The 17,303-nt window shown below is 40.3% G+C and overlaps 1 protein-coding gene across 2 annotated transcripts in view; it reads left to right on the top strand.

The window, feature by feature from the left end:
• Positions 1 to 17,303, top strand: part of VPS41 (VPS41 subunit of HOPS complex) — a 661,741-nt gene that overhangs the window by 301,900 nt on the left and 342,538 nt on the right. For both annotated transcript variants that reach the window (XM_063922529.1, XM_063922530.1), the window contains exons 8-11: positions 2,520 to 2,639; positions 7,080 to 7,226; positions 7,431 to 7,497; positions 14,178 to 14,275. In XM_063922529.1, coding sequence (XP_063778599.1) covers positions 2,520 to 2,639; positions 7,080 to 7,226; positions 7,431 to 7,497; positions 14,178 to 14,275 — 432 coding nt within the window. The remainder of the gene's footprint in view (positions 1 to 2,519; positions 2,640 to 7,079; positions 7,227 to 7,430; positions 7,498 to 14,177; positions 14,276 to 17,303) is intronic.

Below are 17,303 nucleotides of genomic sequence, written 5' to 3'. Positions count from 1 at the left end.
CGCCTGCGCCTCGATATCCAGCTCCCGGCTATCAGCAGATAACCGTTGATGAGAGAGTGAGAGCTGGATGTGGTCGGCCTGCCTATTTATGCCCCACACACAATGCAATCTCATGGTCCTACAATCCCATTGTCCATTGGCCGAAGGAATTCGGCCCTGCATCATAACAAAAGGTCATAGGGTGATTCATACAGGTGGGCTGTGACGATTTCCAACAGCTCAGGTGGGTGGGAAACTGGGTTTCCCGCCGCATACCTGAGTATGTGTAAATAATAGAAATGGACATAAACTTCTTATGTCCATAACTATTCGCACGAGCGATTAATACGCTCTAAACCAACACCGGAATATTACTAATTAAATACTCTTCCGATGGGTACCAAACACTGCTGTATGATTCCTGTCAGACCCTTCGTACAATACAAAGAGGGATTCCTTTAACCAGGGACCTTCTATTTTAACCAAACTTTCAGAATCTATCAAGGGGACCATGATCTACAAACTACATTAATTGTGAACATTTGTAACGAATGAGTCGCACGCTACGACTACATAAACTCTACCGTAAATACGCATACCGCGCCTGCGAGTGCACGCTATTGCGGGTATGCGCCTCCACGGGAGAGCGTACGCACGCGCAGCGCGGACCAGTGTGCGGTGCAAATATGGCAACGTGCATTGAGACATTTTTCTGACTTTGACACCACGCAAGCACAGGGAGAATATACAAACTCCACACAGTTAGGGCCATGGTGGGAATCAAACCCATGACCTCAGTGCTGTGAGGCAGTAATGCATAGATCTGTACCTTGAGGGGATCACGATACAAATAAATAAGATAAATTGACATGAAATTAAAGGTTCCAGCCCAAATTGGCTTATAAGAGCTGAGGGGAACAATGGATGCATAAGATAAGTAAAATGACAATTGTAGCTGGGGAAAGTGTTTGTGGCTATTGTACAGCCGCAGCAGCGTTATCAATATTTAAGCAACCATTGCTGCAGCTATTGGAGGTGTGATGTAGTTGGAGTGAGGAGAGGCTTTTATTCTTTTATGCTGGCTGGGAACACTTGTTGGTTATCTGCCAGTTTGGAGTAGTTGCATGCCCCAAATTTTTCTCTGTTGCTCTGCACACAGTCAGGACACTTGTATCTCATATTCACAGACGTTGTGGTGGCAGTTCTTACCATCATGGAGATAACCACAGGTGGACTAGAAATGGCAACAGGGCAGTTATCCGTTACAGGTTCCAGCTGAACTAAGTTGGTATTTCATTAGACCTTCAAAACATCCCCATCCTTGGTGTGAGGACTCGTCAGCGCCACCCTGTAATTTCCCACTGTCTTCACAGATATTTCACAAAAAAGTATTATTTATATGATTATGTGGTAGGTAGGGCATAGAGCGGTTGTAAAGTGCAGTTATCTACAGTAGCTGCTATATATGTGCCTTGTCTATTAAGCTACATATCAGTGTTTCCTTGCATGAGTGGTTAGTAATACAATAATTCAGTGAAACAGTTAAAGTAATAGGAATATGGTCAAATAAATGCGTTGGAAAGGCTAACTGTATCAGAAGATAGATTTCATATTACACAATTTACTTTTTCAGTTCTGTTTTAGTCAAATGCAAACAATTGAAAGGTTAATGTGGTATCAGTAGATTGAACTGAAATAAATATATGTGAAAACAATAAACTTAATATGTGTCAACATACCTTAAATCCAATCCTGGCTTCTAAGTATATTGGGCCTAATTCAGATCTGTTCACTAGCTAGCTATTTTTTGCAGCGCTGCGAACAGATAGACGCCGCCTATAGGGGAGTGTATTTTAGCTTTGCAAGTGTGGCGAACGCGTGTGCAGCCGCCCTGTACAAAAACAGCTTGTGCAGTTTCTGAGTAGCTCTGACCTTACTCAGCCGCTGTGATCGCTTCAGCCTATTTGAGCCCGGAATTGACGTCAGACACCCGCCCTGCAAACGCCTCAACACGCCTGCGTTTTTCCAAACACTCCCAGAAAATGGTCAGTTGACACCCACAAACGCCCTCTTTCTGTTAATCAACTTGCGTTCGGCTGTGCAAATGGATTCTTCGCTAGAACCAGTGCACAGCAACAATCCGCTTTGTACGAGTATGACACGCCTGCGCATTGCGGTGCATACGCATGCGCAGTAGTTACCAGATCGCTGCGCAGCGGAAAAACTCTAGCGAGCGAACAGATCTGAATTAGGCCCATTGTGTATAGAATAGATATATTTTGATATACATATGTCTGTCTGTAGATGATGGAAGTAAAAAAAAAAAAAAAAAAAAAAGAGTGAAACAATGTAAGGAAACACTATACACCCTAAATACAGTGTAGTTTGTACAAATTGATATTTTATCACCTGTCAGCTTTCAGATTACAGAAACTGCTTGAATATTCTTTTATTTCATCAGTGCATTTTCAAATTGAAAGAAGTGTTATTGAATAAAATACTCTTATCATAACTGCACCTTGTTATCTCTCCCTGTGTAGCTGCTGTTATATGAAAGAACCTGGCTGAACCGATGGAAAACAACAGTCTTACATGAAGGGGAAGGGAATATAACCAACATAAAATGGAGAGGGAATCTTATTGCATGGGCCAATAATATGGTAAGATGCTTCAGTGGACAAATATGCTATTTGGCAACCTTGTTGTGTTTGTGGCTGTTTATTACCAGTTATTTATAAAGCGCACACATATTCCGCAGCTCTTTACGAGAGAATATTTGGTCATCAGTCCCTGCCCCAGTGGAGCTTGCAATCTATATTCCCTATCACATGTACACACAGACACATTCACGCTAGGGTTAATTTTAATGGGATCCAATTAACCTTACCAGTATATTTTTGGATTGTGGGAGGAAACCCACGCAAGCACTGGAAGAATATACAAACTCCACACAGTTAGAGCCATGGTGGCAATCACACCCATGACCTCAGTGCTGTGAGGCAGTAATGCTAACCATTACACCCTCCGTACTGCCCCAAATATGTGTCCTCCTATGCCTATCCCATCTGTGCCATATGATGTGAAACTCCTGGCGCAACTTATACGTTCCTTTATGGGCAGCGATTCCTGTGCTTGACCTCTGTATCCTTAAATTTAATTTGCTAATAGTTTATTAAGTAGATACTAGTGTACTAATTACTGTTCTTAGGATTATTTTCCATTGTCCCAAAGGAATCGGTATAAAGTATCAGTTTAATTAAAACGATGTGTGGTGTGAATCACTCATTTAAGTCCTCTGTGTTTTGCCTTTTTACCCTAATTGCTTTTTCCTTAATTTTGTCTTTTAATTCCCTAATACTGTAGTGTACTAAGGCCCTCATTCCGAGTTGATCGCACCAAGCAACTTTTTGCTGCTGGTGCAATCAACTAATCTCTGCCTATGGGGGAGTGTATTTTAGCATAGCAGGGCTGCAATCACATGTGCAGCCCTGCTATGCTAAAAAGTTTCCTGCAAAACAAGACCAGCCCTGGATATACTTACCCTGTGCAACGGATCCAGTGATGATGGGCTCGGCTTTGACGTCAGACATCTGACCTCCGTTCGTCTGGACACGCCTGCTTTTTACTTACCACTCCCCGAAAACGGTCTCCAACGGTCAGTTGACGCCCCAGAACGCCTTCCTGCAGTCAGTCTTCGTGCGATCGCCGCTGTGAGTGCTTTTTCCACTGTCAGCGTCTTTGCGCGACTGGGCAACGACGCACGTGCGCATTGCGGCCCCCACGCATGCGCAGTAGTGACCCCCTAAATACCTAGGATTAGTATTTTATTTTTTAGGAACTGGTATAAAGTAGCACATTAAGACACACATTTTAAGAAAATCGCATGCCTGGGCTGGTGCACCAAAGGGGTTATTTGCGGCAATTTGAGGATGGGTGTACATGGACACATCAGCATGTGATAAATTATTATTATTTTTTCAGGGTTTGTTATTTAATCCCATATATGAACATTAAACGTTGTCACCAGCAGCACATGAGATGGCCATTTTTTACTACTATGTCTACTTCAACAGAGCATGCAGTATAATGGCATTCCCCAACACCACTCCACATGCAGCCTACAGGACTCACACCTCCACGTGCAGCCTAGAGGACTCACGCCTCCACGTGCAGCCTAGAGGACTCACACCTCCACGTGCAGCCTAGAGGACTCACTCCTCCACGTGCAGCCTAGAGGACTCACGCCTCCACGTGCAGCCTAGAGGACTCACGCCTCCACGTGCAGCCTAGAGGACTCACGCCTCCACGTGCAGCCTAGAGGACTCACGCCTCCACGTGCAGCCTAGAGGACTCACGCCTCCACGTGCAGCCTAGAGGACTCACGCCTCCACGTGCAGCCTAGAGGACTCACGCCTCCACGTGCAGCCTAGAGGACTCACGCCTCCACGTGCAGCCTAGAGGACTCACTCCTCCACGTGCAGCCTAGAGGACTCACGCCTCCACGTGCAGCCTAGAGGACTCACTCCTCCACGTGCAGCCTAGAGGACTCACGTCTCCATATAAAGCCTTAAGGACACTGCCACACATGAACACACACAGTGTAAACTTTGTGTGTACAGGGTAAAAAAACAGAACCACCACCCAGGACAGCTTCTTTGCCTGTTTCCCTTTTCAGCAGTCCAACATTCTCTGTTACCTTATTGTGAACATCTCCCTTACTATTCCACCAGTTTTTCATTGTTCCTCCTTACCCAGCAATCACTCTGGCATTTTACATTATTTCCATTCTAGTTGGCAACTATTAACCTCAACTTCTTTTGTATAGTATTCCTAGTACACCCAGAACAAAGCATTACCAGTGTTGGCAAAATCTGCTACCATTGTCAAATATTTCTTAGGGGTTCAGTGTCCACCCATTTGGGCTGAAACTTAAATCTTCCTATTGCAAATTTCCCTTATATCTGACAACACATATCGCTATTCCTTCCTGCCGATGACAGGCATTTCCTATAATGAATTCTTCCCAGTACCAAGCCCCGGCATACAACCTATCCCAGTTTTTACCCCCCCGCCCTAAATTCTACACAACTCCTAGTGTAATACGCATCATCACACGTCTGCAGCCACAATTGCCAGTGACTGCAGAGATGAGGCGACGCGTGCCAGTGTGTGCATGTGCTCCTGCTGTCTGTCGAGGTGAAAAAACAGCAGAAGCTGCTCCAACTACTGAAGCCACTGCAGTTTCAGTTGGGGAAAAAAAAGAATTATTTCAGCGGAGAAACAAAGTACATTATGCTCCTGTTGTTGCCGAAGGCTGCAGAAAACCATAGAAGAAACAGTTGATGATAGAATATTGCTCCTTTGACATACACAGTCCTTTTAAATGTGTAGTAAGAGGAATTTCTATGGAAGGGATGTGATCATTATTACAGTCTGACCCATTGTGTCCTTACATGACTAACTACTAAATGCATCTTTGTGTCCTGTGATGTGGAGAGAAACTATCACAATGTTTTTATTGTATTTTATGTCCTTTAATATGTCCCTTTGTGACAGAGATGCATGTAGAAGCTCAAAATGAAATTGCTGCTTAATGCTTTGGTTTCATGATTCCTATTTACATTTCATACAGCTGCACTAAACAGGCTGTTATTTAGGTGTCAGCGTGTGCAGTTCACTCTGAATAAATATGGTTATAATGGACCATGGCTTTTTTGATCATTGGCAGTAGCTTTTGTCTTGACTTCAATCACATAAACAGCAACAGAGCATTATGATGAATAATGACTAAGTAAATGACTTATACATGCCTGGTCCTCTTTCTATGAATTATTTAGTCTCGAATGCTCCAGTGGTAGGTGAAAACTTTGAAGTATTGTTTCAAATACAGGAACAATTGTTGTATGATATTTAAGTGCTAAGTTGTTTTTTATGTCTATATTAAACAGATGCTTTTTACTTTAGACTCTACTATGTGTTTTTACTGTATTAATTACTAAGAGTATGTATTTCAAAGGTGGTAAGCATCAAGCATTTTATATATATATATATATATATAATGTACGTACTGTGATGGGATTATTTGCTAGGGTGCACCAACAGAAATCTTGCCTAGGGCATCACATTGCTTAGTGCTGGCTCTGTCTTCTGCATAAGATTAGGGAAAATGTTATTACAGGTTGAGTATCCCATATCCAAATATTCCGAAATACGGAATATTCCGAAATACGGACTTTTTTGAGTGAGACTGAGATAGTGAAACCTTTGTTTTCTGATGGCTCAATGTACACAAACTTTGTTTAATACACAAAGTTATTAAAAATATCGTATTAAATGACCTTCAGGCTGTGTGTATAAGGTGTATATGAAACATAAATGAATTGTGTGAATGTACACACACTTTGTTTAATGCACAAAGTTATAAAAAATATTGGCTAAAATTACCTTCAGGCTGTTTGTATGAGGTGTATATGTAACATAAATGCATTCTGTGCTTAGATTTAGGTCCCATCACCATGATATCTCATTATGGTATGCAATTATTCCAAAATACGGAAAAATCCCATATCCAAAATACCTCTGGTCCCAAGCATTTTGGATAAGGGAGACTCAACCTGTATTTATTTTTTTTTCCCTTATTTGCTACTTACTGTATGCCATCTACATATCTCCAGATGCATTTTAGAACAGATTAGGCAGTTCCAACACTGCTTTCTTTTTAACTGAAATATAGCAAATATGTAAATTTTTGTATGGTCCTGATGGTATAAAATACCCTTTGTGGGGTCAGGGTCTTAAGCATGGTCCTGGGGAATCACCTGTTCATTTTTTATTACTTTATGTAGGTACCAGAATTCTAAATTATAGAGTTGTACAGTATTTGCTTAATTAAATGTTTTGCTTACAGTATTTCAATGGGAACTGTGTTCTTTAAGATACTGTACATGTTCTGATATAAGTGTAATAGCAATGAAGTGTTACAGTACATACAGTATACCAAAACCTGTTGTGAGAACCTTTTCTATGAACTTATGCACCGCTCGCACATATATTTCTCTTTATGTTATAGTTATTTACCATCTGACGTGTTTCCTTTATAGGGAATAAAGATATTTGACATAATCACAAGACAAAGGATTACTAATGTACCCAGAGATGACACCAGTCTGCGCCCAGACATGTACCCATGTAGCCTCTTCTGGAAGGATAGTTTAACACTTGTCATTGGATGGGGGAAATCTGTTAAGGTACCCGCGCTCAATCTTTAATACTACACAAGTGACTTTTTTCTGTATAAAGCAATCTTACCTATACTTCCAGTTCAGTTTTGCATAAATATACAGTGCAATGAAGTGTTTCTACCCCCTCCTTAGGGATGCAATCCATTGATCGTTAACAGTACATAAATGAGGAGATACTGTACCTGTTAATATATTGTTTTTTATTTACAGATATGCTCTGTGAAAGAGCGACATGCCAGTGAAATAAGGGACCTACCTAACCGTTATGTTGAGATTGGTAATAATTCATATTTCTTTTAATACTGTATATACAATATATACCTATTATTTCTGTGTAATATATATATATATATAGAGAGAGAGAGAGACAGATAGTATGAGCGCAAACAACAAGGTAAAAAGCTTTGTTTTATATATATATATATATATATATATATATATAAAAAGTCCCGTGGAACTACAAGTCCAAAAATTGAACAAGAAAAAATGTTCCTCAAACTCACTGACAGCCAATATTGTTTGGTAAAGAAGACTTGTCAGTGTGCACTTCTGGAACTTCCAGCTGTCGCTTCCCCAATGTTACCCGATCCCGAACGGGTGGTAGTCCTGCCAAGAGATTGAAGAAGCAGGGAGCGCCAATAGTGCATTAAAAGAGTACAGCAATTTTATTTTAAAAATCCAGATCGGTCACAAGTAAAAAACCCGTACCATAAAAGGCGGTCAAACCACCGCTCGTATAACCAGCATATGATTTTACCCCACTGTGCAAACCAGCATTCTCAGTTCCAAATCCAAAACGTCAGACCACGCCCATACGCGTTTCGTCATTCGACTTCGTCAGTAGGCTTGGTCTGAAGTCACAAAAACATTGTCTAAATAAATACGTCACTGTTCAATTTAACACATGCAACTTACATTCAAATTGGTTTAAACATAACATGGAATATAGTATTAAAATCTCTCTAGTGCACAGATAATTAAGAATAGTGAATATTATGCATCCACATAAAAAATAATTATAACAGAGAAATTCATCAAGGCATCAGATATACAAATGAGTGGCAATGAAATACATAAAACACATTGAATTCAATTATACAAATGAGCACATCAATGTCGGCAAACACAATAGCTCAAATAGCTGTTCAATACCTATATATATTCTAATGAATGGATACATGTTGTGCATATAACATTATACAAACACACCTATATTTCATCCGTCCCACGGACTCCTTGTTCTAAAGTAATAATACCTTTGTTAATCACAACAATCGCAATCACATCAGCGGCCGAAACTGGATGTCTATCCCTGCGCTCCCTTCAGCATTAGTCCCGTCACGTTACTCCCGTCACTTATACCGTTCAACCCGTCGCGTTACTCCCGTCACTGAAAGGTAGAACGGCGCCCGTTCCTGACGTATGCGGGCATAATGAACAGGTGTATGGACCAATCAAGATATTAAAGGACCAGCGCTTGCTTAAGCGATATATTAATAAAAAAGGGGAAAAATAACTATAGCTGTTTTTATACCAGCGATGCAGGATATAAGATAAAAAGGAAATATAATGAGATATGATGAAATAAGTAGGCATAAATCCACCAGACTAGGACTCAGCCTTATTAAAAAATGTGGACTGACACAGTGACAAACAAGGAAAACCCGTCTTGAATGCCTATTTTAGAAACGGGGTCAATTCATATCCCTCATTTAACCCATTTGGATAAAGAGTATCTAGTGTAACTATCCAAAATGTTTCTCTTTTATTCAGTGTATTTTCTCTATCTCCCCCACGTTTGTCATATGCTATATGTTCCAAACCTATAAATTTTAACGAGGCAGGATCACTGCAATGGTGTTGTTTGAAATGACGGGGAACACTGTGATTATCCACATTATTCTTAATGTTTATCAAATGTTCTAAAATTCGGAGTTTTAACACTCTCTTAGTCTTGCCGACATATCTCTTCCCACATCCACATTCAAGTAGATAAACAATGAAAGTGGAATTGCAATTAATAAAGCTGTTGATTTTGAACTGTTTATCCGAATTTTTATTACTAAAAGTTTTAGTGCCTTTTAACCCATACTGGCACACTTTACATTTTCCACATACATAAAATCCTTCTATTTTATTCAATGATAAACAATTCAAAGTACTATTCTCTTTTCTCTCTAAGGTAGGTAATAGACTGGGAGCTAAATAGGTTTTTAAGGTTTTTGCTCGTCTGAATACCATGTCAGGTCTTGCTGGTAAATGTTCGGATAATACAGAATCCATTTGCAAGATGTGCCAGTTACGCTTAAGACTGGTCTGTATTTCATGATTAGAGGAGTTAAATTGCGTCACAAAAGGACAAAACATTGTTTCAGTTTCAACCCGGTTCCCAGCTTCATGTTTCTTATATTTAATTAGTTCTTTTCTATCCAGTGTGCAAGCTTTTTTAATGGCTCCTTCAATTAGGGTTAAGGGATAACCTTTCTCTAAAAAACGCCTTTTATATTCTAATGCTTGTTCCTCGAATTTAATTGATGATGTACAGTTTCTTCTTAAGCGTACTAGTTGTGAAAAAGGCAAATTACTTTTCCATTTTTTCAAATGACAGCTGTTGTACTCTAAATAATTATTGCTGTCTACCTCTTTAAAAAATGTATATGTCTCTATTAGTTTATTGGATGCATAGTCACTAGTATTAAGGACTAGATCCAAGAACTCTATCTGTTCTTTCTGAAAATTGGATGTGAACCGTAAATTGAATTCATTTATATTAAGATATTGTATGAACCCATTAAATTCATCTTCTGTTCCACGCCAAATGACAAGCACGTCATCAATATAGCGTTTAAACAGCATGATCTTGTCAGAATAAGGATTATTGGCTAGTATGTTTCCCTTTTCCCACTCACCCATATATAGATTGGCGACGCTCGGGGCACAAATCGTCCCCATGGCTACCCCGCACACTTGTTCAAAAAATTCACCCAAAAAGGTAAAATAATTGTGTTTAAAAATGAAACTAACACAATCTAGAAGAAACTGAACCCTCTGCGTGGTCATCTCATTATCTCTTTTCGATACCAACTCCAAGGAAAGCAGACCTTTCTCATGTGGGATCGAGGTATATAACGAAGTGACATCGATAGTAGCCCACTTATAATCATCACACCACACAAGATTTTCTAGCAACTGTAATATATGTGTTGAGTCTTTCACATAGGTTTCTAACTCAGGGACATATATTTTGAGGAAAATATCTACATATTCAGAAACACGTGAGGTAAGAGAATCAATCCCCGATATTATAGGGCGACCTGGGGGTTTGGATTGGTTTTTATGGATCTTCGGTAAATAATATATTGTGGCGATCCTAGGATGTTCGTTCCACAAATAACCAAATTCCTCATCATTGAGGACCCCCGTATTACAACCTCTATTAAGTAGCTCCAATAAAGAAGCTTGGTAATCTTTCGTAGGGTCCTTTTTTAACTTGGAATAGGAAGAGGGGTCTGAGAGCAATCTATACATTTCAGTCTCATAATCAGTTCGATTTAGTAGAACCACCCCTCCCCCTTTATCGGCTTGTTTAATAACTAAAGCCGCATTCCCTTTTAATTTATCTAATGATAGTTGTTCTAATCTAGTTAAATTTGGGTTTGAATTCCCCTTTTCTTTAATTTTATCAAAGTCTTTTTTTACCAGCTGAGCAAACGGGTCCAGGTGTGTACCTCGTGACTCAACAGGGTAAAAAGTGGATCTCTTTTTCAACCCAGAGACATTAGAATTTCTTTGACTTTCATAATTTTTTATGGGGGCTGTTGACTTATTACCTTGTCTAATGTAGTGTCTTTTTAATGTCATTTTACGTATATACAGGTTGAGATCCATATATAAATTAAATTTATTGACCCCTGCCGAAGGCGCAAAAGATAACCCTCTCTGTAATACATCCATGTCTGTATCATTGAGCTCCACCTCTGAAAGATTAAAAATGCCCATTTTCTTTTTCACTAATGGGGCTGCATTAATGCTTTTTTGTGAGGTGCCCTGTCCTCCTCTCTTCCCTCTTCGTCTCTGTTTCTCTTTCCCCATATCCGTGAAGACAATTGATTCGGAACCTGATCTTTTTGTTGTTGTCTCATATACTCTCTTCGTTTCCCTAAAAAACCCTGCTTTGGGGAATATTCCTCACCCTGTAACTGGTGGAGAGTGTCAAATCTATTGTTGGTGGTGTATTTTTAGCAGTTAGGCAAAACCATGTGCACTGCAGGGGAGGCAGATATAACATGTGCAGAAAGAGTTAGATTTGGGTGGGTTATTTTATTTCTGTGCAGGGTAATACTGGCTGCTTTATTTTTACACTGCAAATTAGATTGCAGATTGAACACACCCACCCAAATCTAACTCTCTCTGCACATGTTATATCTGCCTCCCCTGCAGTTCACATGGTTTTGCCCAACTGCTGAACAATTTCCTGCTGCGATCAACTTGGAATTACCCCCATAGCGCGTACAGTTTTTTTCAAAACATGTTTCACCATAAATAGTAATTGTATCTAAAAAACCTCCTAAGGATAAGCAAATCCTCAAGTAAAAAATTCACCAGCAGGGATTATCTAAAGGTTTTTCACATAATTTAATACAACATATAAGAACAAAATAAAAACAAATGGTAAAAATTCAAGCGTACAGAATAGAACAAAAATTCAAGCTTATCAAGCTGTGTATAAAAGAGCTTATCTGTCCATAAAGAGGTCTCAGGTGCAGCAGTACCAACGCGTTTCGTCAGCAGTTTGAATCGGGACTGCTGCACCTGATACCTCTTTATGGACAGATAAGCTCTTTTAATTTATCATTCCTGTACCCTTGCACTTTTACCATTATTGGATTCATATGGAAAACACGATGTATCCGATTGTATTTACGGATTGCTAAAGTTGGACAGATAAGCTGCTTTTATTTAAATTTCCTGTATGTGTGCACTCTTACCATTATTGGATTCATATGGAAAACAGGATGTGTCCGTTGCTATACACGGCTTGATAAGCTTGAATTTTTGTTCTATTCTGTACGCTTGAATTTTTACCATTTGTTTTTATTTTGTTTTTATATATTGTATTAAATTATGTGAAAAACCTTTAGATAATCCCTGCTGGTGGATTTTTTACTTGAGGATTTGCTTATTCTTAGAAGGTTTTTTAGATACAACTACTATTTATGGTGAAATATGTTTTGAAAAAACTGTACACACTATGTTATTTTTGTTCTAGTTTTGTTTCCACATACAGATGTGTCCACTTACATCTTTGCTAGTTTGCTAAATTTGGCACAACATGCAAAACACGGCTAAGCTGTTTTTCACGAGTAGCAAGTGGATGGATTTTAAAATTTTGGTTTGTCAAAATACAATATGTATAAAGTAACATATTAAATTAGCAAGTTAAGAAAAATCACAAGGCATGGCTAAATCTCTGAGTCTATAGCATGTTAAACCAAGCCATACATGGCGGGATATAGCAAAGATGTATGTGGACACACCTGTATGTACATTGGTCATGTGACCGAAGACAATGTGTGTACCAGATAAGTGATGTCCATACATTACCACTTGGTTCACTTTATATTAATATTTAAACACTAAATAGGCGCCCTTATCTCCGCTAGTTCTATTTTAACCTCGTATATGTACCATCCAAGCACATACCACATTGTTTAAGGCTGCTGCCATCCACTAACTGGATTAGTGTTATTTTTACTTTTTATGTACACCTTTTCACATAATCACGTGCACTTATATTGCTCACCTAAAAGTTCCTTGTGCGCCCCCGCATCTATTGGTTATTTTTATATATATATATATATATATATATATACATACAGGTTGAGTATCCCATATCGAAATATTCCGAAATACAGAATTTTTTGAGTGAGATAGTGAAACCTTTGTTTTCTGATGGCTCAATGTAACCAAACTTTGTTTAATACACAAAGTTATTAAAAATATTGTATTAAATTACCTTCAGGCTGTGTGTATAAGGTGTATATGTAACATAAATGCATTCTGTGCTTAGACTTAGGTCCCATCGCCATGATATCTCATTATGGTATGCAATTATTACAAAATACAGAATAATCCGATATCCAAAATGCTTCTGGTCCCAAGCATTTTGGATAAGGGATACTCAACCTGTGTATATGTGTGTGTATATATATATATATATATATATATATATATATACGGATAGCTGATGGTCTTTATTTCATTAATATTTTATCTAACCTCTTTATACAGTTTATTAAGCATATAGAGTATGCTTTTTTTTTATTTTTTGCTGTCTTTAAGTAAAACTATTGTAAATTCTCACAAAATGCAGTTAGTATATTAGTAGAGCCCTGCTGAGACAATGTCAGGATTTCATTCAAGACCTTGCTTTTCACATTCTTTTGCAGATCAAACCTTGTTCCAAGCCTGTAAGCAATATGTGGAAAGCGAGACAAATTCTCAGTTTGTGAAATAGTGTGTTGGAAAGCTTTTCCCAGTAATATTGCCTCTGGATGAATGGTATTCGAGCAGATTTGTCTCAGATGTCTGCACTTCTAAACTCATGAAAAGGAATTGTGTGGAATGTTCAGCCATTTCCTACATGAGCGTTGTCATGCTGTAATGCTGCGTATAATGACCACTGTGGCGTGTTTCAGTGAAGACAGCAGGATTTGATTGAGTTAATGCTGGTGAATAGTTCCAGCTAATTCATACATTAATTCCGAGACAGGGAACATGTTGCTTCCCAGCTGTTGTGTAACTGTACGCTCCAGCAATGTATAGCAGTTCTGGCTAGCAGGACATGCTGGGACTTGTAATTCCACAGCAGCTGGACAACCACGGGCAGCCTACACAACAATTCATGTATTCTGTTTTTTCCCTTGTTTTATAACTTTTCTTTCATTCTCTATTTAGTGTCACAGTTTGATACGGAATTCTTCATTAGTGGAATTGCACCTCTCTGCGATCAGTTTGTGATGCTGTTCTTTGTAAAGGAGACTTCCGATAAAGCGGTAAATATAACCCTAGTCGTAACATAAGAGGACCTTCCGGCTTACTGATCTTATTAATATTTTAAAACAAAAAATATTAATGTTATACAAACTGCTCTGTGCATACTGATAATATTATTCTAAATATGAAGGGTGCGCAATGTTCTGTACAATGTAGTCAAGTATCGGAGCTAAACTTACTGTATCTGCACCAGATAACACAAACTCTCAGCATTTTCTGCAATAAACCTCATCCCGCCTTTATAAAAATCTCTCTAACTGTAAAACAATAAATCAATCCATATACCAGTATTTTCTGTTTTATAGAAGAGTAACAGTAAGATTTTTTTCTCTCCAAAAAGAAAAAGAAAAAATATTTATTTTGAAGAACAACATACTGTTAATTTATATTTGTTACCCAGCAAAGTTTGCATAATTTGCTATTGGTTGTGAGTACTGCTCTATTAATTAACATGGCAATTTGTGTACCTTCATTAGTGTAAATTGTCTAATTATGGTGCTACAGTACAAAACACTGATACGTGTGTACAGTATTTCCCTATTGCAGATGTTAGAATTTAATATACTGTAATTAGAAAAGGTACAATATGATATTTACAAAGGCATGATGTAGATATATTCCTTGTGTGACGTACACCTGTGACATACGGTTTCACTTGTGTTTTTCCTAGCATTCAGAAATGCCAATACAGTGCCTGATTCAGAGATGTACAAAAACCCAATATTTAACATACATCTCTGATGTCAGGCAATCTGCGCATGTGCATATCCGTTTCTGCAACGATGACCGCTGTGCCCCCTAGGGGCGGGGAAGGGGCGGCGACAGCCAGCGTGTCAGAAAATGGGGTTGTGTCTGCCTTATTCTCGACCAGTGGACGCAGCTCGGTGGCCCTGGCAGTGTGAAAATACCGGCCATTTAGGGTAAGCTGACGGTTACCCAGATGGTCTATGTTCATACAGATGATCCGATGCTACATCTTCAGACGCAGCAGCAGATCCGAGAATCCAACAGGAGGCTTCTGTGTACACAAGACGCTGCCTCCTGCATTAGCATAACGCCGCAGTAGCATCCATCTCTGAATCAGGAGCAAAATACTAGTCAAGTGCTTTTTCTTTTTCATCCACTAGGGGTCACTGGAGTACTCTTGGGATATGGACGGCTTCCGTAGGAAACAGCACTGAATATTTAAATTTAGAACACTCCACCCCTCCATATCCCCGAGTACCTCAGTGTTTTTTCTGTGCTCGACGTAGTAACAGCTCTGTGGCTGAGTCCACAATTACTTTGATTTATTTATTTTTTTTTTTTTTGAATATTTTTTCTATTTTATATACTTCCCTTTCCCCCTTCCAAAAGGCAGGGTCAGGGATAGTGCAAGCTGCTGATAGCAGCAGTGGCGTGTCGGTCCTCACTGAATGAGCACCCTCACAGCCACACAGAGATCTCCTGCACACAGGCTGGCCGGCGCTTACTGAGAAGCCTCGTCGGAGCCTCACCACAAGGGAGTGCAGGTATGTGTGCGGGGCGGACAGCTCCCGCTGCCGCCCCGAGGTGTGGGGACATTGATTTACACTGGGTTACCTCTACTGACCCGCCGCCGCTGCTCCGGCCGCCGCTTGTCATAGCCCGCCCGCTGCTCCGGCCGCCGCTTGTCATAGCCCGCCCGCTGCTCCAGCCGCCGCTGGTCATAGCCCGCCCGCTGCTCCGGCCGCCGCTTCTCAGAGCGCTGCTCACACCGCCGCTGACAAGCCACCGCTGCTCTGGTAATCATAGCGCTTCACAGCGCGCTCCCCGTCCCGCTTCCAGGTCCCGCTGGCGGCCCCACGAGCCCGCTGCCCGGGCCGCACTGCATCCGCAACGGAGCAGACGCGGGGGGGTGGGGGAGAAGGTACAGCAGCAACATCAGCAGTATGATATTAAGGCTGTAGGCTGTTTTATATTGGCAGGGATGGTTACACAGGCTGTTTATAATATCAGTATGAATACTGCACTGTGATTATAAGTTAAGCATGGCAGCCATTTTAACCATGCTTCCTGTGTCTTCCTCTGTGATTCCAGAACGTTCCAGTACTACATCTCTACTCCACCGGAGGCGCAGGGGTGTTAGTGGGAATTTGGGATCACATTTCATAGTACTGGCCACGTGTACTGCACTTGGCCAGATATATATATATATAGAGACACCTTACTACTATTTTACTGAGTCGTGCAAGTGTCTGTTTTTTGTGTATTGTATTGTCTGTCGCCATAACGAGTAAGGCACCAGCAAAAACTAAAAAGCATAATTGCAAAGTCTGTAGCAGTGTGTTACCGGATGGATCTACCACATGTACAGTATGTTTTGTGGATTCGGTTCAGAATACAATTTCTGCTCCAGTTTTACAACCAATTTCCTCACCGAACCCTCCTTGGGAAATGTTAGCAAATGTACTGGCTGGGTTGCAATCAGAATTGACCGCCGCTCGACAGGAGCGGGAAACGGCAAGATCTGAGTCTAGGGTGAGACCGCCAGAACTACCGGAGGCGTCTCAGCCTTGCGTAAGGTCCAAATCCATTTTGGGTAAACGGGATAAATTTCATATGTCTTATGATTTTCCAGTTTCTGCTATTTTGCATTCTGACGATTCCATGCCAGATCTCACGGAACAAGATGAGGGTGAGGAGGGCGAAGTGGAGTCAGATGGTGAGGATTTTAACAGTTCCGGCATTGATTATCTCATCAGAGCGGTGCGTCAGTCTCTGAAGTTTACTGAAACTGAGGAGCCTCTCACAAATGATCAGGTCGTATTTACTAAACGACAAAAAACTCCAGTAAGTTTTCCTGTCTCGGAATCTCTTAATCAGATGTTAGTAGAAACACGACAGAATCCAGATAAACGGTTTTCTATACCTCGCAGTGTCACGACTGAGGGCCTGAGCTGACGGGAGGCAGCCTCAGTTGTAGGGGCTGAGATGTACCGGAACCTGGGAGGTTGTATCAGACCCCTGGACATGTAAGTAACATGAATAATAACTGCCCGAAGGCGT

The sequence above is a fragment of the Pseudophryne corroboree genome, chromosome 5 (genome assembly GCF_028390025.1).
Source record: "Pseudophryne corroboree isolate aPseCor3 chromosome 5, aPseCor3.hap2, whole genome shotgun sequence".
In the NCBI taxonomy this organism is placed as follows: Eukaryota; Metazoa; Chordata; class Amphibia; order Anura; family Myobatrachidae; genus Pseudophryne; species Pseudophryne corroboree.
Note: the sequence above shows the minus strand (reverse complement) of the source record. Positions and strands in the feature narration are given on the sequence as shown.